The 27,066-nt window shown below is 35.1% G+C and overlaps 1 protein-coding gene across 2 annotated transcripts in view; it reads left to right on the forward strand.

Annotated features, from left to right (window-relative positions):
- The window catches only part of LOC128866001 (protein grainyhead-like), a 246,932-nt gene that overhangs the window by 63,657 nt on the left and 156,209 nt on the right, over positions 1 to 27,066 (forward strand). For both annotated transcript variants that reach the window (XM_054106453.1, XM_054106454.1), the window contains exon 2: positions 8,674 to 9,357. In XM_054106453.1, the coding sequence (XP_053962428.1) occupies positions 8,674 to 9,357 (684 nt within the window). The remainder of the gene's footprint in view (positions 1 to 8,673; positions 9,358 to 27,066) is intronic.

Here is a 27,066-nt window from a genome sequence, read left to right on the forward strand (position 1 = left end):
CCATTTCCAAATCGGAAACGTTTAATGCTCTACTCGAAACCCACTTTCCGGGTAGTAGAACTATCTCTGAAGTTGAGAGTGGCATGAACAACAACGGTGGCAACGGTGGAACCTCTAGGTACAGCTGGTATATTGCTAGTCGGATAGTGACAAGGGAATCGATAAGGTTTTCCTTATCTTCCTTTGAGAACTTTAAGTCCCCTGGACCTGACGGAATATATCCAGCAATGCTTAAAAAAGGAGGAGACAGGCTGATTGAGGCCCTGAAAAGGATCTTCACAGCCTGTCTTGCATTTGGTTATATACCATCCCAATGGCGACGCGTAAGAGTAGTATTTATTCCGAAACCAGGAAAAGATGACTATTCCCTAGCAAAAAGTTTCAGACCAATCAGTTTGACATCGTTCATGTTGAAAAGTCTGGAACGAGTGGTGGAGAAACATATTCGAGTGGGGGTATTGCCGAGAAGTCCACTTAGTAGAAATCAACACGCTTGCCAAGGTGGAAAATCATGTGAATCAGCCTTACACGATCTTGTTAGCAAGATTGAAGCTGGGCTGGAAGCTGACGAATACACAATGGGCGTGTTCGTGGACATTGAGGGGGCTTTTGATAATGCCACTTTCGGCTCGATATGTTCTTCTGCCGATCGACACGGAGTTAATCAAGCCATTATAAAATGGATATACTCCATGCTCTCTGAGAGGCTGTTAACCGCTGGTGGGAGCGACGACGAGCAAATCACAGTCAGGGCCAAGCAAGGATGTCCCCAAGGGGGTGTTCTTTCTCCGCTGCTGTGGTGCTTCGTCGTAGACTCCCTATTAGTGGAGATGCAGGAACTCGGCTTTCACGTCCAAGCATATGCGGACGACATCTGTGCGCTAACATCGGATAAATCCTTAAGGAGGCTTTGCACGAAAGTGCAGAGGATTCTTGACAAAATCGATGATTGGTGCATGAGACAAGGTCTTTCCGTTAATCCGAACAAAACAACTATAGTCTTGTTTACGAGAAAACGGAAATTGGATGGACTCAGTCTTCCAACACTGAAAGGTGTGACACTTGGTCTTTCCAACGAAGTTAAATATCTAGGAGTAATCTTGGATAAGAAGCTGACTTGGGAGACACACGTTTCACTGAAGGTGAATCGTGCATTGAAGATTTTTCAGCAATGCCGTAGAGCCTTTGGCAAAACTTGGGGTCTGAAACCTGCTGTGGTCCTATGGATATACACGGCACTTATCAGACCAATCATCACTTACGCTTCTGTGGTCTGGTGGCGACGGAGCATGGTTAAGTCCACAATCCGGGAACTATACAGGCTGCAAAGAAGTGTATGTTTATGCATCACGGGTGCCATGAGTACAACCTCTGGAGATGCCCTAAATGCTATGCTTGATTTGCTCCCCCTGGATCTTAAGATACAACAGGAAGCAATAAAAGCTATGTGTAGACTCCATAAATATGGTTTCTGGCACGAAGATGGAGCTTCGGGACACAGAGAAATCTTTAAGTTGCTGTCGGAGCAGTATCCACTGTTTTTGGCACCTAAAGATGACCTGATACCCACAGTTTCATTCGGAAGGAAATTTGATGTCAGATTTCCATTGCGTGAGCAATGGAGCAATCCAGGAGGCATGCAGGGAGGTTTGACGGATATTTTCTTTACCGATGGGTCCAAGACTGAAATAGGGTCTGGAGCCGGATGGTACTTAAACGATAGTAATAAGTATCACTACGCTATGGGGGGAAGGCAATTGTCTTCCAAACAGAAGTTTTTGCCATCCTAAAAGTAGCCGAATGGATAATCGAGAGGAGATGGAGCGGGAAACAGATTGGAGTCTTCAGTGACAGTCAGGCTGCATTGAAGGCCCTGGAGAACGCGAAGCAAACCTCAAAGATTGTTCAAGAATGTAAGAAGAAGCTTAATTCTGTCGCAAGACAGAACAGGCTTGTACTTATATGGGTTCCAGGACACTCCGGTGTTCAAGGAAACGAAATTGCCGACGAATTGGCCAACCGTGGATCAGCGGTGCCCCCACTGGGACCAGAGCCAATAATCGGAATCAGTCCCGCAGGAATCAAGAACTGGATCAACGATTATGTAGGCAATCTACATAAAGAGCGATGGTCTGGTCTAGAACGCTGCAGAACTGCAAAGTGTTTTGTGACAAGTCCGAACAGAAAACTGTCAAACTTTCTACTAAAACTTAGAAGGAAAGACATTCGGTTGATGGTCGGCATCATTACAGGACACAACCCATGGGGTCAGCATATGACCACCATTGGAATCATCGAGGACCCGGTATGCCTGTCGTGCTTGGAGGAGGCGGATAGCACTGAGCACTTTCTCTGTGAGTGTCCTGCCTTTGCTAGAGCGCGACTACGAGTATTGGGTTCCGATGTCATGAGAATGAGTATTATTCGTTCTCTAAAACTGGAGGATATTTACAAATTTATCAAAGAATCTGGAAAATTCTCACAGGACTAACTATCTCTATCTCTGTCTCTATTCTTTCCTATCTCTTTCTATGATACTTTTCTCCCTCCCTCCTTGACTATCTACCCCCTTTCCAGAGCTTTAAATACAATGGGCTTTTTTTAGCCTGAGTGTTTTAGGATCCACCAAATCTCCTGGTGCTCCTTGGCTCGACCTTTTCAAATTCAATTCAATTCAAATATGCAAGATTCTCGTACTACCTGAATTGCACTACCGGAATCGCTGCGTTACCTGGATTTTTCACAAAAATTTAATGTATAGTCACGGCGACCCAAGAGTTTTTTTGTACATGAAATATATTGCAATTCCAAATGTCCAATAACTGTACTTCAATATGGGCTTTATAGAACATATGAAAACACACAAATTTGTTACTAATTTGCATCTATGAAAAATTGGAAGTTTTTAAGTTGCATGCCATATACATATGTTTGTATGTCTGTCGTCCATAAAATATGTGGCTTATTTTGGTTATTTTATTTCTATGTAAAAAAATCGGCCTATTACGGCCGAAAGTGACGCACATGTGCTAAATTGAGAAAACTGAGTATGAATGAGGTAGTATTGTAAAGAGTTGAGAGCACAAAATATCCTGAGGATGAAGTGCAAACCTCTAATGAATTCCATTCCATTGCATATCAAAAATCAATTATGAGTAGAAAGTTTTGCAGTCATAATTTATTGGTACTTGAAAAAGTCTAAGGTACTCGTAACCTATCAAGTACCTATCAGTAAGGAGCAACAATTGATTCAAATCCCAATACTCCAATTATGCTCCTGCAATCAATCATCTTTAGACTTCTAGATACTGAAGATATTCAAACTGCCGACTTCAATCAGTGGGATAGCAGAGCCTGAATTATTTTCGATACAGAAGTAGCTGAGTCTTCAGTTTTTACCACTTTGAAAACTTCTGTACAGTCTTACAGCAAATCACTTGAACACCAAAAAGGTTGAAGAATGTTTGCTACATAAAAGAGAGTTTAGGCTCATAACACTGACTTAACTGACTGCACCCGGCACTTAAATGACAAACATATGACTACACAGCTATGTATAAATAGACATACATACATATATGCTATAGGTACCAAACCCAAGCTGACGCACGTACACCCGATATTCCTTATTTGTATAAGTAAAATATATAATTTTCATAAAATCAACATAAATTGGGTAATTAAAAGTCAGTTTCAGTTTTTGCCTCCAATGCCTATTGCTTATATTATTTGCTGTGGTAAACATTGTCATTATATATATAATTTTAAACGCTAGTTTCAGACTTTTTTGGGCTTTTGCATAACTTGAGATAATTTTTTTTTTTTTGGTTTTTTTGCACTTTTATATTCATGTGTTTCTCTTTTGTAGCTTTGATAATCAAATATTTTTTATGACTGTTTTGTTTTGTGTGCCTCAAACTAAGTTCCCAGCCTCCTTAGGATGTGATTTACATAAATACATATTGCTATTAATTGTTGTTGTAATTACGTTGTGCTGTTTTTGTTGTAATCAGCTCGGCGTCCTGAGCATGGTGATGAGATTATGATGCGTGCGCTAGGTATTTGTTTTTGTTTCTGTTTTAGTTGTTGTTTTTTTTTGTTGGTTTATTACGCACGTTATACAAAATTTAAATTTTTCTTTGTTTTTTTGTACAACTGGAGGAGGATGGCCAGTTTTCGTAACGCACACATTAGTGATAATAACAATTAATAAATGGCTTGTGAAGAAATTTGTATTGTTTGTTTTCTTCTGCGACTGTTGCATTACCTTTCATAAGAAATTTGACTAATTTTCAATATTTTTTTCTCATTATAAATACTTGCACATTTAAAGCTTAAAATAGCTTCATAACAAAAATCTCCTCAGCGTTTGGCAAAACTATAAATTTACAAATAGATTTGTGCTTTAAATTTGTTGCTTTAGATTTTCTTTTTCATACACAATAATTCATGGAACTACAGTATTCCGTCAAAAAAAAAGAACTGTAGCATTAAAAAAATTTTTCATTCGATTGTTTAGTTATTCTATGCAACTGAAATAACTTAGTTAAGCTGGTTTTGTATAATAAATGGGTTTGAGATAAATAAATGGTTTTGAGTGGTAAATTGCTATACAATGCGGCTTGTTGTAATGTGGAAATGTCTTACAGTTGATTAAACAGCAGCCAAAATATTGAAGGATATTCGTATATCCTTGCACACTAATACATGCCCATACTGTCGATGCGTCAGCAGGCGCTTAATGCTACTGTATACGAGTATAATAGCGTGTGCATGAGTGTGAATGAGAGTCGACACTCATTTATGTTATCACGTTACAGGCCCTGAACGATATTCTTCCTTCGGCCAGCCGTTTCAACGCTTTCGTTCTTCGGCATCCTTGCGCACATTTACCCTTTCGAGTAACTCATGCATTTGCATAATTTTTTCAAATTCAAATTTTTTATTTATTTCACACATTTGCTTGTTATTTTATTGTTATGTTGAAGAAGAAAAAGTTTGAAATTCTGTTTTTTTTTATATTTTCTTTGTATTTTTGCTGTTGGCTTTTGTGAAGTTTTTTTATGTTTTGTGTTTCATATTTCGCGCTGTTCTTTCGCACTTCCCCTTCCGCATTAAGCGCCGGAAAATGTGTGCATGAGTGTGTGTGTGCGACGTTGTTCTGTTGTTGCTTTTGCTACTGTTACTTCATATTGGGATAACTTTTCTAATTATGAGCCCCGGTGAAGTGTTGAAGCGAGGCGTCTACTGACTGTTGGATCCTTTTCGCTTTAAGGCGCTTTTGAGGCATGAGAAATTGCTTTTGCGCTGCGCTTTTGCACTTTTTTGTTGTTGATGTTTTTATGCAATTGTATCTGCCTATTTTTCGCTCAAATGCAAATTTTTTGACAATTTTTCACTGCGTATATCCTGTCAGGTGTTAAGTCTTGGAAGTTGTCTTTTTTCAGCGGCCTACTTGTGTGATTGCCCTTTAGGTGTGAATATGGATGGTTTTTTTAAACAAACACACAAATCGAAGTGCTAAAAACAATAAGTGAAGGAAGTGACATTAATTGATGAAAAGAAAAAATTTTTTTTTAAGTAAATGGTTAATGGTTAATGGTTATAAAGGGTTAAGGAGTAGCTCTTTAGCACTGCGACCATATTGATCTATTGTGCACCCCATGCTGTCTATTGACTGTTAAGTATGCTTATGAATTGTTCTAGCTCCTTCTGAGGGAGTGATTGAAGGTCTTCATCTGTAAGCATGAACTTTTTTTAAGTAAAAGGTGACTAAAGAAATAATTTTGCAAAAATACATTTCTAAAGAAATCTTAAAAAATAGGTTTAACACATAAAAATATGAATATTAGAAATATATATATTTATTAGAAAAAAAAAAATTTAAAATAAATTAAAAAAGATAATAATAAAAAAAGCCATTTTCAATTTTTGGAGTATTATTTGGACGAAAATAGGAAAGGTTAAGAATGAAAGTTGGCCATAAAATAACTGGAAGGTTAGTTTATCTTTGAAATTATCGGAGCGTTATTTAACTTTACTTAGCAGTTCCTGGCAATAGAAAAATATTTTTTTTCATGTACTTACCATCAAATTTTCAGTTCTGTCACCACTTGCGAAAATTGCGTCTAACACTTACTCACTTCTTTTTGTGAATATCAAATCAATTTACGTAAACAACAACATTATAACAGATAAGTGTTGCCAACTGTTAAAGTATATCTTCCTAATGTCTCAAACTTAAAAAAGTTGAGACTAAATGCAAGAAAACTATACAAAGTGGTTAAGTGAACGAATTGTCAGTTCGATGTTAATCAACAAAAATGCGTATTTAAAAATTAACATTTTGAAATAATGAATACGATATCATAAATGTAGTGCATGTAAAATATGTATACGAGCTTTTTAATAAATAAAATAAAAACTAATATTTTTGAAATTTTTTAAATCCTGCCTAAATTAATTAAAATTACATATTTCGACAAACAAATCGAAGTTTAGGAATTGAATGACTAAAAGCATTGTTTAACAAAATTTTGAAGTTACCTATTAAATATAAATAAATAAAAATTATCAGGTTAACAAATTTGTATGAAAATTGGCATTTCAATAATCAAAAAATAGAAATGCAAAAATAAATTATCAAAAATAACAGAATAAAATTTAATATAAAAGAAACATTAACTCAAAAAAATGTAAACCCAGTAAAATTATTATTATTATTTTTAACTTACTAAAACGAATTAATAAAATATAAATAAATATGCATAATATAGTTTTTTAACTTACTAAAAATAATTAGTAAAAATAGTAATAAAGGTAACTAACGAAGAAATACTAAAAACTGGCATTTCCTTAATCAGAATAGGGAACACAAAAATAAAATATGAAAAAATATGAAAAATTAAAATAGATAAATAAATAAAATAATATAATGCAAAAAAAAATTTTTTAAATGATTAAAAAATAACGTATTAACGAAAATAGTTAACAATGGCTTATAACTAACCAATAATTAAGTAATATAAAAATTGTAAAAGGTGACATTTGTGCAATCAAAAATAATACAATAATACAAAATTAAATTAGAAGCAAAAGAGAAATAACTTAAATAAATATTTAAAATAACTAATATAAAACAATACATTTTTTAACTTTTTACAAATAACTAATAAAAATAATTAAACTGGCATTTTTTTAAGGGGACAGATATCTGTAAACGGCCTTATTTTCTCTGATTTTCATTAAAATTATTTAAAAATGAAGAAGTCAATATATTTTTTTCAAAATTGGCATACAGTTTATTTATACATTAAAATAATATACATTTTTTAATTTATTTTAATCACTTAAAATGGCGGATGTACACTCAATTCTTCCAGTAAGGTCGCAGCGGAGCTTCTCAAGCGGCCGGCATTGTAACATCGGCGGCAGCGGCCAGAATAGAAAAAACCAACAATTTTTTTGTTTATTAATATCATAATTTCTATGTGAGTTGAACAAAAATGGAAACAAAAAAATTCGCTGAATAAAATGCTTCACAAAAAAAAAAAAAATGAATTTTGGGGCGAATTTTCATACTATTTTTGCTTCGAAAAAATTATTTTTTCGAATTGTAAATTCACATAGAAAGAAATATCATAAAAAAGATGTGTGCAAAATTTCAGGGAGATCGGTAAATAACTTTTCGAGTTATCGTGTACACCAATTCGAAAAATATAGTTTTGAGAAAAACGCGTCTAAAGTTTGAATACAACGTAATTATACCTCTCCCAGCGCTCGAACGCAAAGAATACGAGTCGTCACGGTTGACGATCTATAATATAAGAAATACTTTAATTTACGTTCTAAAATTTTTTTACATATTCTTAAAGGATTATATTAACATTTTATGAAAAAAAAAAAAAAATTTGTTTTCGAAATTTTACAGGTATCTGTCCCCTTAATCAAAAATGGGAATACAAAAATATTTTATGAGTCGAAATGTATTTAAAATTAAAAGCAAAGAAAAAACAAAACTCAATACATATTTGCAACTTGTAAAATAATATATTTTTAACTTATTCAAACTAACTAACAAATAATAATTAAAATAACTAGTGGATAAATAATAAAGACTGATTTTTCATTAATCAAGAAAATTAATGCCAAAATAAATTATGAAATGAGATATGATAACACGTGAAAATAGAATCTAGATAAATATCTTAAATAAATATGTAAAATAAAATATACAAAATTAACAAAAATAGCAAAACTAAGAAGTAAAAATATTTAATAATTAAATTAATTAAAAAAGTAAATAATGGTAAAAATAACTAATAAATAATTAATATAAAAATACTTAACAGAGTTGACATTGCACCAAGCAAATATAATAAAACAAAAATAAATTACGAAATAAACCAAAAATATAAAGAAAATAAATAATTTAAATGAATAAAAAAATTTGTTTTTCCAAATGCACTCACGATTTCTTGTGTATCCGAGTACGATTTTGTCACAAAACGCAAAGCAAAATCAAAAGCCAAGCAAATCCAAAAAGAATAGAAATTTTTATTTTTTTATTTTTTTTAATAATTTTTGAATTTGTTTTTGTGTTAAAAAAGCCCCCTACTCTGATACACAAGTACATGCGTGAATTGGACTATTATCAAACCGCTCTCCAATTAGGCGCCGCACAGTGCTGACCAGCATCGAATCGATGACTTCGTCACCACCGCCATTGCCACCGCCGCCGACGCATTCACAACACCAGCAACAACAACAAGACACACTACCCATATCACTCACATCTGCCATCACCAATGGTAATGGTGGCGGCAGTGGCGGCAGCGGTGGTGGTGTTGCTGGAGGTTGTAGCAGTCCCAACGATCCCACGACACAAGTGATCATACAACAACATAATGGTGATTATCAACTGAGTAACGCCACACGCTACTTCGATCCACAGCCGACACATTTGACTGCCGTTGTATCGGCCGCCACACCGCAAGCATTGCTCAGTCTGTCCCCAAACGATGCTGCCACACATCCACATCATACACAGCATCATCACCACCATCAACAACAACAGCAACAACACCAACACCATCACCACCAGCAGCAGCATGATCAACAGTCACATAATGATGGCACACATTACCATCAGACACACTTGCAACAGCAGACGCATGCGCAACAACAGTTAAGCATAGAATCAGCTGGTACAGCGGTGAATCTGGGTGCTTTGGGTACAGCCCATCAGGTACACCAATTGCATACCCCCAATGGGGGTACTTCCTACGTCTACGAATACTACAAGCTGACCGATGCGAAAGATGAACCAACAGATTCGGCAGCCGAATTGCATTGGAGGTAGGTATCAAATGCGAGTGCAATATGTTGGTGTTGTTTTTCTTTTTCCAACTCTAGCTTCTGATTGAAGGCAGTCAGTGAAGTGCGCGAAGAAGCATTAAAAGTGAGCTAATCAGGTAGCGCTCTAAAAAATCTTCACAACTCAACGCAACGCAACGCAGTGCTGGCGTTCACATTCGCGTTCGCTGAACTTTTGCCTTGAGTGAGACGGCGAGCCGCACCGCTCTGCACTTGCTGGTGAACGCTTGTGCGCTTGTCGCTTGCACGCTTCTAAAATGCGCTACGCGCGCTAGTCGACAGTATCGCGATTGAAATATTCACATGCATACATATACTCGTACATATACATGTATACGTATGTATATACAAATGTTTTTTGCTTACTTTAATTTTTGCTTAATTTTAAGATTTATATTTTTGACTTGTTTATGCAAATTATTTGTGCGGGTTTATTAGCGTATGGCGAAAAAAAAGCTATATTCATGCATGTGTGCGAAGGCATGCAATTTTTGGTAGTGCTCTATGCGGGTATTTCGAGCATGCGCAGTGCGTTCGACTTGACGTTCTGTCCACTGTATGCGTTTGGTGATTAAACTGGACAGATATTCAATCATTTTGTGTGCACTGCTGCATAAATTTTTAATTGCATTTTTAATGTGCTCTTAATTTTTTTACGAGATTTCAAATTTAGTTTTAATTTCTCTTAATTTATGTTCGTTATGTCCTTGGCGGTGCAGTGCGGGATGTAGGTGGCAAATTAAAATATAATGGATGTGAATGGGTAAAGCTAACGAAAAATGGTTGGGTAGACATATATGTATCAGTATTTATGAAGTATATAAAAATGAACGAATTTTGGGATCACTTGACTTTTTTTCTAAAGGGAGTCGCCTCTATTGCTTCATTTTACATAAAGTGGCGAGTATAAATGAGTAAATAATATTTTTGCTTTCAATATTTACAGTGTTTTTCGACTTACAATTTTAATTTTTTTTTAAATATTGTGCATTCTCTAACCATAACCATATAAAACAAACCTTATAAAAAATTTCAAAAAATTTAAAAAAAAAATTAATTTAAATGGAATTTTACAAAAAAGGAAGATTTGGGAGAATAGTAATGCACTAGCATTTTGTAACTCTCAAAAATTTGTACAAGGTGGCGTGAAAATAAGCACCCAATTTTGTTTTTGAATAACTTTTTTACTAAGTAAAAAACATTACAGCCAGAGGCCCCCGTTGCCAGTGCTGCAAGTCGTACTGTTTTTTTGTAGAATACTGTTTTTGTAGAATACTCAATTTAAAAATATTTAAGTGATGACTTATTTTGCCATTTATGCGCTCAATTACTTGTATGTTTGTATACTGCAGCTGTCTAGTTCACAAGTGTCAAATGTTATTGACGTATGACGACATTTGCGAAAATTAATTGATTAGGATGACTAATTGTGTGCCACCTTGTATGAATAACCACATTAAAATTGTTTAATTCTTAAACTTTTTCCATTTCTTTCACACCACAATTCTTTCATTCATAAAGAACATTCAGAGCTAATCGAAATTGGAAAGTCTAAACAAAGGAATGAAATAATTCCAATATTGAACCAAATTTGATTGATCGATTATTTTAAAATTAAAATTAGATACCTATGTAATAAACTTAGGCCATGGAGAGAGAATGCGGAATCGGATGTTTGTAAATTAAACGAGCAAGGCTTTGAAAACGTAAGTTTAAATAGGCACAAACAATGTCACCATGCAAGAAGTGGAGAAATAATAGACCAAAGGCTACACGCGAAATATTAAAAGCAAATCACACCATGCACACACATGCAGATATGTATGTCCATACACATATATGTATATATATCTACACATACACGTACGAACTCTTATATTGGTGACAATTTATTGAGGTCATTAAAAGTATCGAGACCACTCGAAAAGTGAAGTCGATTAAAAACTCAAATGTTTTATTATTGTTTTCGGTATTACAAAGCTTTGGCTATTTTGCTGTTGCTTTTGTTGTAAGATAGTTTGTTGCCTTTATTATCATGGTTGTCACCGCAAGGGCGTGTGCATGTGATTAACATAAGAATACATATAATTTTATGTGGACGAACAACACTAGCCAAAGGCGTTTTCAGCAGCAGCAGCAGCAGCAGCAACAACAACAGCAATATACGAATATAAAAAAAAATAAAAAGCAATCATCATCGCGTAAAATTATATTTAATAAATAGTAAAATTAAATTTAACTTTGCCGCTGGTGTCACCAGCTGCAACCCTGAGTTGGGTCGCTGTCCGAGCCGAGTATCCGATTTCCTTACAACGCGCAATAATAAAGAAAATATAAATTAATAAGAAATACAAAACTTGAGTATTTATCAATCGTAGACAGAATACAATTAAAGTGACTTTTTAGGCGAACGTTTACACTGGCTTACAAATAATTAATTATTTTTTACCCGAGAACCAGACCATACAATTCCTCTGTAAAATCTAAAAATCCACATGATTTTGTTTTCTGCCATCTACAATAGTTTTCAGGATATCGCCGAATAATGATTATAGGTTAACCCTTTGCGGTCGACGGCTTCACTGTGGCGCAAGTAGTCATAAAAGGAAAAATTTCAGGGATCAGTAGAAAGCTAGCAAATCTGCATGTCGCACGCGTTATTTTAAAATTTCGAAAAAATAATAAAGTTATTTATATGTACCGATAAGCACTTTTAAAAACAATAAATCAGTTTCCACGAGTTCTATGTTTTCTAATATTCTTATATTTGCTTTAAATCACTAAGGGAGAAATAAGTAGAAACGCTAAAATTAAAAAAAAAAAAAAATTTTTTTCTCGAAGTATGCAAATTTTCGATTTCTATTGTAACAAATATATGCAATTACGTACATATGTAAATTTTCGGATTAAGCGATAGATTTTGTACGGGAACGGCCTAGTTCCTGTTTTTTGGCTGTAAACTAGTGTTAGCGAAGAAAATCGAAATTAATAGCTTTGGGCAGCAGCCAAACAAAGCCAGTGGTGCCAAATATGTAGGTAAGTAGGTAGGTGAAATGTTTGAAGCACCAGCGCCGTTTTAATGAGCTGCGGATGCAATAGCGAAGATTGACGGGATTTAAGTTTGGGCACTGCCCTGCTGTCGAAGAAAGGAGGACCCAGTGACCTTAAACGTGAAACTGCCAAGCTCCGATATTTACAGATAAAGTGCGGATGATGTAGTAGTTATTAAAAGGAAAATCTGTAGAATATTGGACTGTCTAACGTTTTGAACCTAATAGTCACACTTGGCTTTTTGTATACAATAGTATATTTTAAGTTTGGTCTCAAGTTGTTATAGATTATTTGGAAAATCCATATAAAGGTGCATTTACCAAAAAATTTTGTTCTTACCAATTGACAGGTCCCAAACGTGAAATAAAATATTCACCGAACTCGCCTCTCAACAACTCCATTGTTACGCGTGCTGTGTGGCTTGTTGCACCGTCTTGCTGAAACCACATGTCATGCAAGTCAAGCTCTTGCATTTTGGGCAAAAAAAAGTTGGATATCATTTCACGGTAGCGCTCACCATTCACAGTTACGTTATGATTCGCAGCATCTTTGAAGAAGTACGGCCCAGTGACACCTCCAGCTCATAAACCGCATCAAACTGTGACCTTTTCTGGATACATTGGTAGCCCCTGCAATTCTTCTGGCTGATCTTTACTCCACAATTGACAATTCTGCTTATTTACGTACCCATTGGTCCAAAAAAAAAGCTTCGTCGCTGAACACAATTTTTCGATAAAAAAGTGGATCTTCGGCCAACTTTCCAAGAGCCCATTCACCAAAAATTCTGCGTTGCGGTAGGTCGTTCGGGTACAATTCCTGCACCAGCTGTATTTTGAAAGGCTTCACACCTAAATCCGTTCGCTAAATTTTCTACGTTGTTGAGTAACAGAGGCCCAATTGCTGCGAACGGCGAAGAATCGATAATTGATGGTCATCATTAACACTGGCCGATACGGCTGCGATATTTTCTTCAGTTCGCACTCTACGTAAGCGTGCTGGTGGTTCGATGTCCAATAATGTAAATTTGGTTCTAAATTTAGTCACAATAGCTCGAATAGCCGCTTCAGTGGGTTGATTAAACTGACCATAAAATGGAAGAAGCGCGCGATAAACTTTCTTAACAGAACACGCATTTTTATAATAAAATACAACGATTTGCAAGCAAAACACGAAACGTGCGTCAGCTGTTTAAACCAACTGTTTAAAAACATAATAGCTAAAAAATCACCCGTTATGTGGTCCGATTTGGTTCATACACTAAATATACATATATTAATTCATATCAATTAAAAGTTACACGTTCAGCGCTTTACGATCAATTACGAGTAGGTTCACGGAGCTGCAGAATACGGAACGAAGGTGGAAAAAAAATTGTATTTTCTTAGAGGGGCAACGCTTTGAAGCAAGCGAAATACGTTTGAGCGAATAATGATTGATCAATTTATAAAGAATTGATAAAGTAGCCGGAATTGTTAGGAAAAACACAAAAGTTTAGATTACTCATCAAAATTAATTTGTCCATCTTCATAGCACCCTTCCATCTAGAGCAATACAACTATTCCAGCGCTTCACCCAATCTTCTATACAATGATTGTAGGCTAATAGAGGTATGACCTTCAACTTATTCTGCGAATATCCGCAATTGATTCAAACAAGGTGGCATTCCGAAGATTGCTGGCATAATTGCATAATTGCGTACTGGTAAGCCCATGTGTCATCGCTTATGATGCGCTCATGATGCGTTTACTTAATTGTTTGGGGTAAACCTCCTTTTTTTATTTCTCGACATAGTCCCCTTTTAAGTTTATACATATCGTTCAACGCTGTTCTAGTTTGTTGGTCCTTTGCGAATGATATGTCTTGTCTTCATATGGAAAATAGCCATTCGTTTCTACAATCAACTCCTCGTTTGAATCAAATCTTTTTCCCGCCAGGCATTTCTTCAAATTGGGGAACAAATTGTAGTCCAAAAGAGCCAAGTCTGGAGAATAGGAAAATGTGAAACGAGTTGAAACCATATTTGCATTAATTTTGCGACTACAACCAAAAAAGCGTGAGCTGGTGCGTTGTCGTGATGGAAAAAGAAAATCAATTGATTTCTTCGATTCAAACGAATGCCAAACACAAAAAAAGGACTGATCGGGGTGAAACTTGGTGTATGTTCTTTCAAGAAATGCTACTAACTAAACATAACCTCGATATGCATCAGTAGTGAAATCTCTCTGAAATAAACTTTTCAAACCAACCTCGTACCTGCTTCTTGGTGCGGTTTTTTAAAGAAAATTAAGCTCTTTTTTTACCAGTTATGCTCCGACGCGTTTCGCTCCCGAAATATCAGTCATAGTCTTATGAATGAACTTAAGAAATATATTGACCTCTGGAGCAAATTCTCTTAGATTCATACCACGATTTTCGAGAACTAGCCTTTTGATTAAACAGATTTTCCCCATTCGTAGACGCCCCATCAGAACAAAGCAAATCAATTACCACTTCTCGGCTCTCTTAGAAACTTGTATATTTTTCATATCTATGCCTGTGTTTTTAACATGCACGATTTACCATTGGTCTTTCTCAACATTTCTAGTGAAATTCCTTGTTACGCTAATTTTTAAATTGTGATAATCGCAGAAAACTCAGAAGTATGATAACCAATAACTCGTGAAATCCTTAAGGCAGTAAGAAATTAAAATTAAAAAATACGAAAGTAGAACAAAAAACTGAACGAGCCTACAAATGCACCTCCTATATACAACTACATACACATAGTTATTGTATATTTGTGTAAATAATAAAAACCTCATATATTTTGTACATAGCTTCCTAAGTATATACATTTGCACTTATATATAAAAATATGAAAAGAGGTTGATTGCTTGCACGTGCGCAGGTGTGTACGCCGCACATGTGCGCCCAGATCTTTCACCACATCTCATAAACTCTCGACCATACATACGTGTATGTACATATATATGTATGTATGTTTGCCTGTAAGCTGCCGTGTGTGTGTGTGTTTGGATATGTAGGTGCGTGAATTAGCGATTAGATCGTGTTTCCATTAACACTTGACGCGCCGCAGCAGCAGCAGCAACAAAAAACCCACAACAACCGACGGTAACAATGATACCACCATCATCATCGAGAGCAACAACAATAACAACAGCAGAAACAATGCCAATGTTAATGTTGTCAAATGCCTGAACTGATTTTCATTGGACTTCAATGTGGCCACACCTTGGCCTCAGCAGCACCTAACAATAACCCAGAGTTTGCAGCACCCTCGGGGCTGGCACTACAAATGAGTATTTAGCTTGCTTGTGCGCGCCCATTTGCCACTTTTTACACATACATACACACGTGGATACGTGCTTATGTACTTATATGCAATATATTCCCTCAATATTCACCCTCTACACCCTTCTCTTGCTACATGCCTGGTCACACTCCTTTCGGTGTGCAGCAGCTGGTCAATTGCCGCTGCAATAATTTGCTTACAATCACAATTTGTTTTTATTGCACTCGTTATAGTTAGTTGTTGTCAATTTTTATTGTAATTGTTATTGCGTTTTGTTGTTGTTTCTATTGCCGATTGATTGCAGTTAAATAAAGAATTTATTATTTTGCTGTCAATTGCTTTTGTTTATGGATTGGATGTGGCATCTCCCACCGCCCAGCTTTCCATGAGTTTAAATGTATGTTAACTAAATTATTTATTAATTATATATGTAAATATGAGTACCATAAGTGATACTTGTATGTAGTCATGAAAATGAGATTATAATTAATAATCTTTACCTTTACTATGTTGCAGTAGGGTGCGTATTAGCTTTAGAATTAATTTTTATTATTTTTTTTTTAATCAAAGCAGAATTGAATTAAGATTATACAATGAAATAAATATTTAAACCTGAAGGAGCGGAAATGGAATTAAATACTTTGATTTCCATGCTCAATAAAATTTACATATTTTGAAACATTTGTCCTCGTAGCTCTGCTATGAAGTGCACCTGCGCGCTTGACGAATGAAAGTATATTCTACTCCTACTTGTGATCAGTGTGTATGTAAGTACATACAGCGCACAGTGCGGCCGATTCTCAAAAAGCTGGCCAAAAGTCGAAAAAAAAGTTTCTAGATAGAGTTTTTTTGTCTTTGGGTTGGCTACAGTAATGCCTTGAGTAGTGAAAACCGTTCATAGCAACGTCCTGTACCCTAAGTATCCTCTGTATTTTCAGTCGCAACGTGGCCTTCGTTTGAGCATCGTATTACTGTCGATGAATAGTGAAAGTTGTACACGTTTGAAAGATTTTGTAATGGAGTAAACTGAACAAAACCAAATGGAATCATCTTCGGAAGGTTAGTAAAATACGAGAAATCTTTAGTACATATCAATACCTCGACACAAAATTTTTAGCTGCAGCAATACGTAGATACATTTTTTGCAATTTTTTTTATAAAATTTGAGTTTTCAAACTGTATAGTAATACAACGCCGTCATATGCTGCTTTGAAACCTATTAAAGGTTACTCAAAAAAGTAATCGTTATTGAATAAAACAAGATTCAGCTGCTACCACTTGCTACCTTGCGACCCCGAAAACATATAAATTTACTGCATCTTGATTATGTTCTTGAATATACGCTATTTCACGTGAGGTGGTGGCCAATAGGGGTGGAAGGGGGTGGATTTTCAAAATTTTAAGATCAAATTCGTAATCAGCGACCCCGACAACCCCCGAGTAAGAAATTTTGAATCAATTACTTAATTTTTTGAGTTTAGGCCAGCTTTTCGGGAATCGGCCGCACTGTGCAGCGCGCGAAAAAAATATAATAGCACAACATTTTCACCAGCTTTGATTACATTTTTTCTTTTTTAATTTTTATTAAGTTTTTACAAGAATATCGTTTATTCTACAATAAATATCATATACATCTAAGTTCCACTCTTTGTAGAAAATTTTTAAGAACTCGACAAATTTTCATCAAAATTTCAAACATTTTAATCAGAATTGAAAAAAAAACAGCAATACCCCTGACGGTGCTGCGCATTTGCTCCATATAACGAATGTACGACTATTTTTTTAATCAAAAATCACTAAGAATTTCAAGTCCCTTAAACTTCCACGTTATTCTGAATTTTTTTTTTTTTTTTAATTCTGATTAAATACAGGTAGACTGGAATTATTATGAACATTTGTCGCATTCATTTTAGTCGTCGTTCGATTAACAAAGAACAATGAGCTTGTTGCAGCTCTCACGCGGCTGAACTTACGGCCTCCCTTGTGAACACCAACAGACACCAGACTATAAGCCATATGGCGGCAGCGAGTTTCGCAGTGCAACAGAACGATTTTGCTAGCAGTTGTAGAGATGAAGAATTGGTGGATAGAGTTCATCTTATGGGGGATCATTTCTGCGAGCACGTGGAGAGTTTAGATAAAATTTCGTTGGACGAGTTGATTAGAATCGCAAACGAACGTAGATGGCTTAAGGCATCATAAAGCAATTCTGTGGTCACCAAGTGAATTTTTTATAAAAAAAAGCAACCCTTAAATAACGAAACCTTTTTGAGCTGTTCATTTATAGCAAAATAATTTTTTTTTGATATTTTTTATATGCATTTCTCTAATGACGCGCATATGCTGCGTTGTCAACCTTCCGAAATCTATCAAAGCAATAAATATTTTCAATTCTTGCATAATTTTTAGTTGTCGATTTTGATTTTCGATAATTTTTTTCTCTTCAATTTTTTTGAACTCTTCCTCTCTTTTTATTTACTATATGTGGATTTGCACAAGCTCTACATACATACATACACACATGTGTACATACATATTTGCACGCTTTTTAAGTTTTCTTTATATTTGTTCTTTTGCCTGCCTGCCTCATCAGTGTCATTTGCAACTTTTCACTTGTCAACTTAAACGATACTAATCCTATTAGGCCACTCTGTGTCATAATAACCGAAACGGCATGCCAATGGCAGGAGCGTAGTTTGAGAATAAATTAGGGGAGGAGGATTAATAGAATATATTTGATGTGCATGCAAATATTCATATGAAATTTAATGTCCTAAACGTGGTAAAGTAACAGAGCTTCGAAAACTCAAGTGAAGCCGGTTCAAAGAGATGGTTGTTGTGTGACCAATCTACTGGCTTGTGTAATGGCTCATTATGGGTGTGATCAAAGCTTGGTTTTATTTTTATATAAATTTGACATATATTTTCAAGAATAAATGTGACCACCAAGTTTTGCTAAGATTTGCGAAGTAGTTTTTAAAATACGATAAACGATGCCTGATTCCTTGCATGAAATGTTTCTAAAATCAAGTCAGCGGTCCTCGTACTTAAAGCCATATTATAATAGAATTAAGCAATAGACTTTTACAAGATATTACAAATGTGATTGCATACTTGTTGGTATGCAGTCAACACTGGATATGTGACAACTGGAGGGGTTGGATTGATTTCTTTCGCTTAGAGAGGTTTTTTACTTACTAAATATTTCGCATGTAGATGTGTTGTGGCGAGTTTCTTGCATATACCTACTTGTGTATCCATATATACTTAAACATACATATAATTAATGTTCATATAATATTATAAAATTGGTGTCCATGTATAAAAATTAATTTTGAATTTTGCAATTTCCAACCAGTTGATGTATTAAAGACTAAAAAGTTTAAAAAAATTCAAAATAATAAATAAAAAGACGTGATGAAACAAAAGCCAATGCTGTGGGTAAAAAAAACATATGTATTTTGCTGCTTTACACACTTCATAATGTCTGTTACCCCTTAAAAAATTTGTAATATCTCAAAAATTCAAGCCCCCCAAAAACACAAATATTGTAAGAAATCGAGTAGGGCGAATGTGAATGTGTCTCACAATGTGGTATAAAAATAGTTGGGAAGGTTAGAAAAATCCATTTCCCTCATTTAGTGTTCCATGCCTACAATGAGTCTCGCACTTGGACGCTACTGAATGGTAGTCACGCATCCCCAATTGCACTGGCGATGGCGGCCAAGCTTATTATTTCCCGTCCACGAACTTTTGGTGAAGATATTGATTTTTTTTTTTTTTTTCAAAAGAGTGCAGTGCAAAAGTGACTTCCTTTTTTTCCATTCATCTAACACACATGTCTACAATTCTTAACTGGTTTCTGAAATAATTAATTAATAACGCTCACTGATTACTGGAATGAGTATGCCCCACGAAACACAACTGCAGCTGCATTGATTGTGAATATCTGTAAATAGCACGAAAATCACAAATATGTAATATAATATGGTATATCGTGGCATGTTCGGGTATGTGATAACCTTACTACATCCTTTTTTCATTGCCTGCTGACTTTCCCTTTAAACAACCGACCCTCAGCTCACTTTAAACCTGATAATTTGCGCATAAATATCCAGTATTCTTTTAAGAGCTTGAGAACTTAAAATGATAATACAAAACAGAAATATTTTTGTAATTCATTTTTTTCTTCCTTATAATCTGGTTTATAATTTCAAGGCATTTATTTTTTGAATACGATATTCAGCGTATGTCCGTCTAGTTACAAGCTACATTCGACAAGTCCAATAAATCGATTGTTAACCGCGCTATATAGCCAGTTGCGCCGTTTTGTTGGAATGGCAGCTCCGTCCTCATTTCGAAAGCAATAAGTACCGATGATGCCGTCAGTTCTCTATGAATTTCGCGAACATATTTATTTTTTTCAATGTAAATTTTCACAATTTTGAAGCGTTGTTCTGGCGTTAAATGGTTCATGATGACTTGAACAGAAATGTGAACACAGTTTGCCATTCTCAACTATCAAATCGAAGTTATCGATGTCGATAGTTCCAATGCTGTTGAAAAACAACTGATGCATTCAAGGATCTTTTAATTACCTCTTTTTATATCCCGCTTCCGTTTATCCAGGTTTGTCTGCATCAATGCCTAGATATTAATATATGTACTAAAGAATAGTATAAAGCCTCCCGTAGAAAATGTATCTGTAGAAAAATGATAGGAGTCCACATTTACATACTTTTAAGGGGTTACATGGGTTTCGTCGGGTAAAAAAGGCCTATTTTCAATATTTTTTTTTTTCTATGTAAAAAATTATTTATTTAATTTAAACTTTTTTCTGTCTTATAGATACATATTTAAAGAATAATTTCTAAAATTTTCAAAAAAAAAAAAAAATTAAAACTCCTCCATCGTGACGTCGTTTTCGGTGACCCCTCGAAAAAAAGGTGCGTCCGCGTTGTCAGCATAACTCCTAACAGGCTCATCAAAAATGAAAAAATAAAAATAAGTGCTTTAGCTAAGACCATAAACTCGTGCTTGAACGAAGGAAAGAAAAAAAAAGTAAAAATTGGAATTTTGGCAGACATTTTTGCAAAAAAATGAAAATTTCGGTCAAATTTGCTTGACATTTTGTTTTTTTTTTAAATAGTTGTAATTGAAAAAAAAAACAAAATCCTTCGTTCAAGCACGAGTAAATTGTATTTCAAACCCCTGTGTAAAATTTCATCAAAATCGGTCGAGTAGTTTTCGAGAACATTTGACAACCGATTTTGAGTAACAATAAAAGTGGCTGGGAGCGCACACATTCTAGAGGCTGTATCTCCGAACTTATTATTCGAATCGATTTTGGATAATATTCCAGAGAAGTTGTAGAAATTAATAAAAAAAAAACAAATAAATCGATTTTTTGAATGAACGAAACCCATGTAACCCCTTAAATAGGCAGGTGGCTTAGAAAGTGTTTCTACCAACTATAATCTCCTCAAAAACGGTATATGAACGCCTGAACCTTCTCAACATGTTAGAGAACTTCAACACAGTATTATTAAGTTGGGTTCCTGTGCGTGGGCGATATGAGAGAAATAAAATAGCGGATCATCTACGGGCTAGCTAAAAACGGGGCGAACATGACTCTAATTGGTCCTGAACCTTTCTGTAAATTTACAAAGGGCCACACGAATGGCTAGCGAATTTTTCAGGCAGTGAGAGGAGATGAAATTCGTTGAATACTGGCGAAATTCTATCGGTCAGCGAAAAGCGAAACAATTCCCAATGCCGGACAAAGGAATTTGTAATAAGCTATTTTCACTCAGCAGAGTAGACTTAAAACTTTTTTACTGGTTATTTCTGGCCTTTCTGAGACTATCATCTGCAGATTCTATGAAATGGACACTGAAAATTTAGAACACTTTACAGTAGATTCTGTTTTTATGCGGTATATACGTTCCGCAAGAAACAGGATGAAAAAAAACAGCATAAAAAAAGCTACCAGTTCTATAGTAAAACTATAGATACGTTTCAAAAGTGCTAAGAACCGCATAAATCTGGAATAATGTAATAAAATCGCATAAAAAAGGGCACTAGTCCCATATTATAACTATAGATACGTTCCATAGACCGCATGAATCTGAAATAATCAAATAAAATCGCATAAACAAAATATTGTTTTTTTTTTTTAATTATATCTTTATTTAAGAAACGTCAGAATCGAAAAATAAATTTACGTCAGAAATAGAAGCAGACAATACCCACATGTTGCGCATTCGTTTAGGATTTGGCGTAAAATCACTTCCGTCACTTGAGGAAATGTACACGTCTGATCTAGATAGTTATGCAGGCGGTTCCATACTTGTAGGGTTAGCATTTCTGATGTAATCTGTGATAAGTTTTTGCTTAGCTGGTTTAGAATCTTGTTTATATGTACAATTCCCGATAGGTCGACATGCATTTTTTAATTAAAAAAAAAACCGCACTATTTCATAAACATAAAAACAGAACCTACTGTATTTGTAAATGTCCTGGTATAGACAGAAAATGGCTTGGAATAGGATTATGGAACAACAAAACCCAGAATGTCTTAAAAATTAAAAAAAAAAAACCTTGAAATATGGAACACCTCAGCTGGCTTTGCACAATTTATCTTTGGTCGTAGTGCACAGTAGCCGATACATGCTCGAAACATATATTCGAATATATGCCCTCTTTCGAAAGTTGAACTTGGGCTTCAAGGGAAATGTTTATTGAGGCTTATATATATATGTACTTTGAATTTCTTTAATCATCTTCCCTAATAAAAAAATTAAATTGTGTGAATCTTAGCTGCTTTAAGACTATTTTGAACAGCATTCACATCGAATTATATTCAGATTGTCCAACCCCCTCCTTCATATCCTTATATGTATGAACTACACCACTGCCATGCCACTCCGCTTAAATACTGTATATAGGTATGTTAGTTGCTGCATATGGCATAAAGTTTGTAAAATATTAGGTACTTTACCGTCACACAATCATACGCTGGCACCATTTGTCGCTTCGTCCACTTCGTCTGTGTCCGTGTGTTCCTGCATCATGTAAAACTCAGTGATTTGCATCAAAGAAATTGCAAAGTTGCAATAGGCACACCTAATCTTTGTTATTATGGTAGTTGTTGTAGCTATTGTGCGCACAAAAGCTGTTCAATTTTTAATTGAATTTTGAATATGAGCGTCCGCGTGCGCGCATAGTCGCAACAAATGCAACAACAAACATTTACTTGTATACGGCGAGTAAGCGAGGCAAAAACAAAAGGCCAAAGTATCGATTGCATATAAATGACTGAAAACAACGGTGATAACACAAAAAAAATGTAATTTTATTATTGCAACATTGCGCACATTATTGCTGTTGTTATAGCCGTTATTTGCCGTTGCCAGTCGTCGCTGACTTAAGTGCAATGCAGCAACATAATCCCAGCTTAATGAAATTGATTCTGCGCTTGCTAGTATGCATATACTCGTACCTGTACATGTGTGTGCGCTTATGCTTATATGTGTGTGCATTTATTTTGCAAGGCATATTGTAGTTTATTGGACTATTTGGTGTGTGTGTGAATAAGCCCACCACGAGTACAACCCTTCCCTGCATGCCATACAGCTGAGAAGTTGAGTTTGATGCAAACGCATAGATTGTTGGTGTATTCTCCTATTTCAGAGGGAAATGCTTACGTGAGATTATTTTACCTGATTTCAATTGTATGTATTCCTTTGCTTTCTTGTACCTTTATACTCATCGTTTTGAGCATAAATTTGCATATCTCTCTGTTTAAGAATTCAGTTCCTTTAACCATTCTAAGACACACACAGGACGACGAATTGAAGTGATGACTTGTAGAATGTTGCAGAGGTATTTTTAAAAAATTATATATTGTACTTAAAGTTATATTAATGCTTACTTAGAAAAATTATTTGTAACGAATAGATCATTAATCAAATTACGATTTATTTTTCATCGTTCAAGTGAAATTTTCTGAGCACTTTTTCTACGACGAAATTAACATAGGTGGGATTATGCGACTTAAATCAAGGATACGCAGTTGTTTGCGTTAAGTGTTGTTAATTTTGAAAGCAATTTCATAATTCTACGACCGAAGAAGTTCTCACTCCCAATGATAATAATTGACCAATTCATTTCTACAAACTTTTCTTGCGGCGAGTTTTGTAATTGCTTGAAATGCCGATAATCGCTAGGCACCAAGACTGAACTATATGGAATAGAGCCTCCCATCTAGGTTAGGTTAGGCAGTGCTGGCTGATCTGTAAAAATACCTCACTTAGACCTCTAGGGTTCATTGTGTTACCAGTGCTATGTATTCGGAGTCGAATTACATAGCCTCTCATCTAAGCTTGCGCAACCTTTAACGCATCGCTCAAGATGTGAGTGTTTTAGCATTGTTTTGATGGAACAAAACATGCTTCCTATGAGCCTACTCTGGTAGCATCTGGTCTATCGCCCGATTCAGTCAGATCAGTAGTCCGCTCTGCATTATTTTTATGCGAGCGGTTTCATTTTCCTTCTTATAGATTCGACAATCAACATTTCTTTATGGCTACATTGAACAAAAGTAAGCATGAAAACCGAAATGTGTATATAATTATAAATTTTAATATTAAGGCCGGCGGGCCAATTAGATGTCCTAAATTGAGTAGTTTTCGCGAAGCGTTGTAGGATGAGAAAAAAAACAATTAGCCAAATGAAGTTTTGGGGATAGTTTAATATATATTTGAACTAAAAAAAAAAATGTGTACAATCTCCAACAATATATTGTAAGCCGAGTTATCAATAGATTCCCAGAGCGCCTGTATCCAACTTCTGTACAAGATACAACTTGCAATTTTCATCTGAAAACAAAAAAAAAAGATTATTAGTTTTGATGTAATTATCTTCTATGTGAACTAAAAAACATCCAAAAACCACTTTTTTTTTTCTACCTTCCCCAAAAATTCGAATTTTACGTGTTTCGGTCCAATGGAAGCAACTCGTAATGGATGATTTCTTACGAATTCCATCAAGCACACAGCAAAGCTGTTTTGGCTGTTAATCCATTTGTTCGAGCGGCTCACTATAATTTTACCATTGCCTTTACCGATCTTTTTAGTTCCTCTCGCTCCTTCTTTCTCTCGCGAAAATAGGTCGACTTCTTTCTGTTTCAAAACGGTTGTTTTCTTTCGATGGGTGTATCACAACTACAGCTAGCTTCTTCTTAAAACCGATCTTTTGCAAATGATTCCAAATAGTTCCAAAAGTTATTCTGTCTAATCTTCAGTTCCTGGGCAAAAGAGAAAGTACTCATATACCAGCGCAACTCCACGACTTGCACGATCTTATCAATACGTTATTTTCGACGACTAGCCTACCAAAGCGTCACAATTCTCATCGACTTTGCTATTCCCCCACCGGTCTAGTGCAATTTCTTCATTTAGCGAATGGGCGATATTTCCAAACAAAACAAAATTTAAAAGAAAATTTAAATAAAAACAAAACAAGATAGTTAAAACTGGCCAAAATATCGCATTCCTACTTAATTGACCATCGGTGTCGGCTCTCTCGTTAGTTGTTGATTATGCAAAGAGACAAAAAAATCGATAGTATCAGCCCACTATGTATGATTTCTCCTCTTGAAATTTTGAAATATAAAATTCAATTCGAAATTTGAGATTCTAATAACTTGAGAACAGGATTTTTTTCCACAATGGTTATATATTATATCCATAACCACTGTCCACCATATGGAATCTGTAGCATTGAACTTTGCCATTAAAGTTTAGATTCGTGCTTAGCGTTAACAAAAATCCCTTCCAAATGACATTCGCTAAGATTGGATGATTTTACGCACGCCATATTGGATTTGCTATTTCGATCTATGTAATATGTATATCAGATTCTTGTCTCCCGAAACCCCTGACATTAAAAATTGGATTCAATTTAAGAATTTCCGTCTTTCATATCGGATCTGACATTTTGAATTTTGCAATTTTAATCTCAGATTTGTGCTCAAGATCCTATGAACTTCAGCACGTGGGTATCAAAGAAATATGCCGGCTCTTAACAATTATATGTATGCGGAAAATTACATCATTTAAATGTCTACCGTCTGTTCATAAGTAAAATCTGCAAAAAAGTCGATTCATGAAAGCCGTATTTCTGAGTACGTCGAGATGTTGATTTTGAAGGTTGCTTAGCAACCCCTTGACCAAAGTAGCAATATTCGCAACAGAACGTCAAGGTTTTGGTTTGGCAGTTCTTTTTCTGTCCTCGACAGAACCAGTTGCTTGAATTTATTTCACCAACCTTTTACTTGTCGGCTCATTGAGACGAGTATTTCCACCAAAAAATCACGAATTTTACGTTATGTTGTTCTTAAAGTTTACCATTTTTATAGTAGGTTTCAATTATTTCAATGCGTTATTCTATGGTGTGAAATTCTACATTTGTCTACTTGTGAAATGTCAAAGATGTCATAAAAAAAAGTACCGTCTGGGAATTATTCACTACTGACATCTAGGCGTCACTTTTGAGAGACCCTTTATCATCCAAGCGGTAGGCTCTTGCTTAAATAATTTGCTAATACATTTATCAGCATAAAAAAAGTTTCATCCATTTTTACTAAACAAACTAGGCCAACGTAGTCAAATCACATGGACTTGATGTCCGATTGGCAGTGCTATCTCCTGAGACGATTCGGTCAGCAAAAGTTTATCTCAATAAGGTGATGATGCCAGGCGCTCTATTGCGTATTGCATCCTCTTCCTAGAACCATTCAGCAAATTTTTGTGAAACTTGTTAAGCCAAAGACAGTAATTAGAGCTACAATAAATTAATATAATAGTTAAACATTTGTCTTTTAAATGTTTCATGTGTGTCTGTTTGTGTTACTCCTTTTTTGTTTATCCTGTAGTTGTTTTAAACAAATTGCTCATAATTATACTTTTTTCTTCTGCTCGTGCTTGTTAAAAGCTTTGCCTTTTCTCGTGCTTAGTTTTCTCTTACTTTGCCAGAGTAAGGGACAATTTAGCAACAATAACAAGAACAACGAGAAAAGAACATTTCGACGAAATAATTTTCAATAGCAAATGTGTTTGCACGTAAGTCACTTAAGTTTGTTTTGGTTTTTATGCATTACAACGAATACAATAAACAACTAAGAACAAAAAAAAAAAACTGAAAAACTTTAAAAAGCCACACTGTAACTAAATATAAAAAAAATCATATATAAAATAATTTCAACTAGTAATTAAAACATTAACCAAGAACACAAAAAAAAACATAATAATTTAAGCTTCAGCAGCAGCTAGCAACGAAAATTGTTC

Source organism: Anastrepha ludens, chromosome 6, assembly GCF_028408465.1.
Source record: "Anastrepha ludens isolate Willacy chromosome 6, idAnaLude1.1, whole genome shotgun sequence".
Classification (NCBI taxonomy): domain Eukaryota; kingdom Metazoa; phylum Arthropoda; class Insecta; order Diptera; family Tephritidae; genus Anastrepha; species Anastrepha ludens.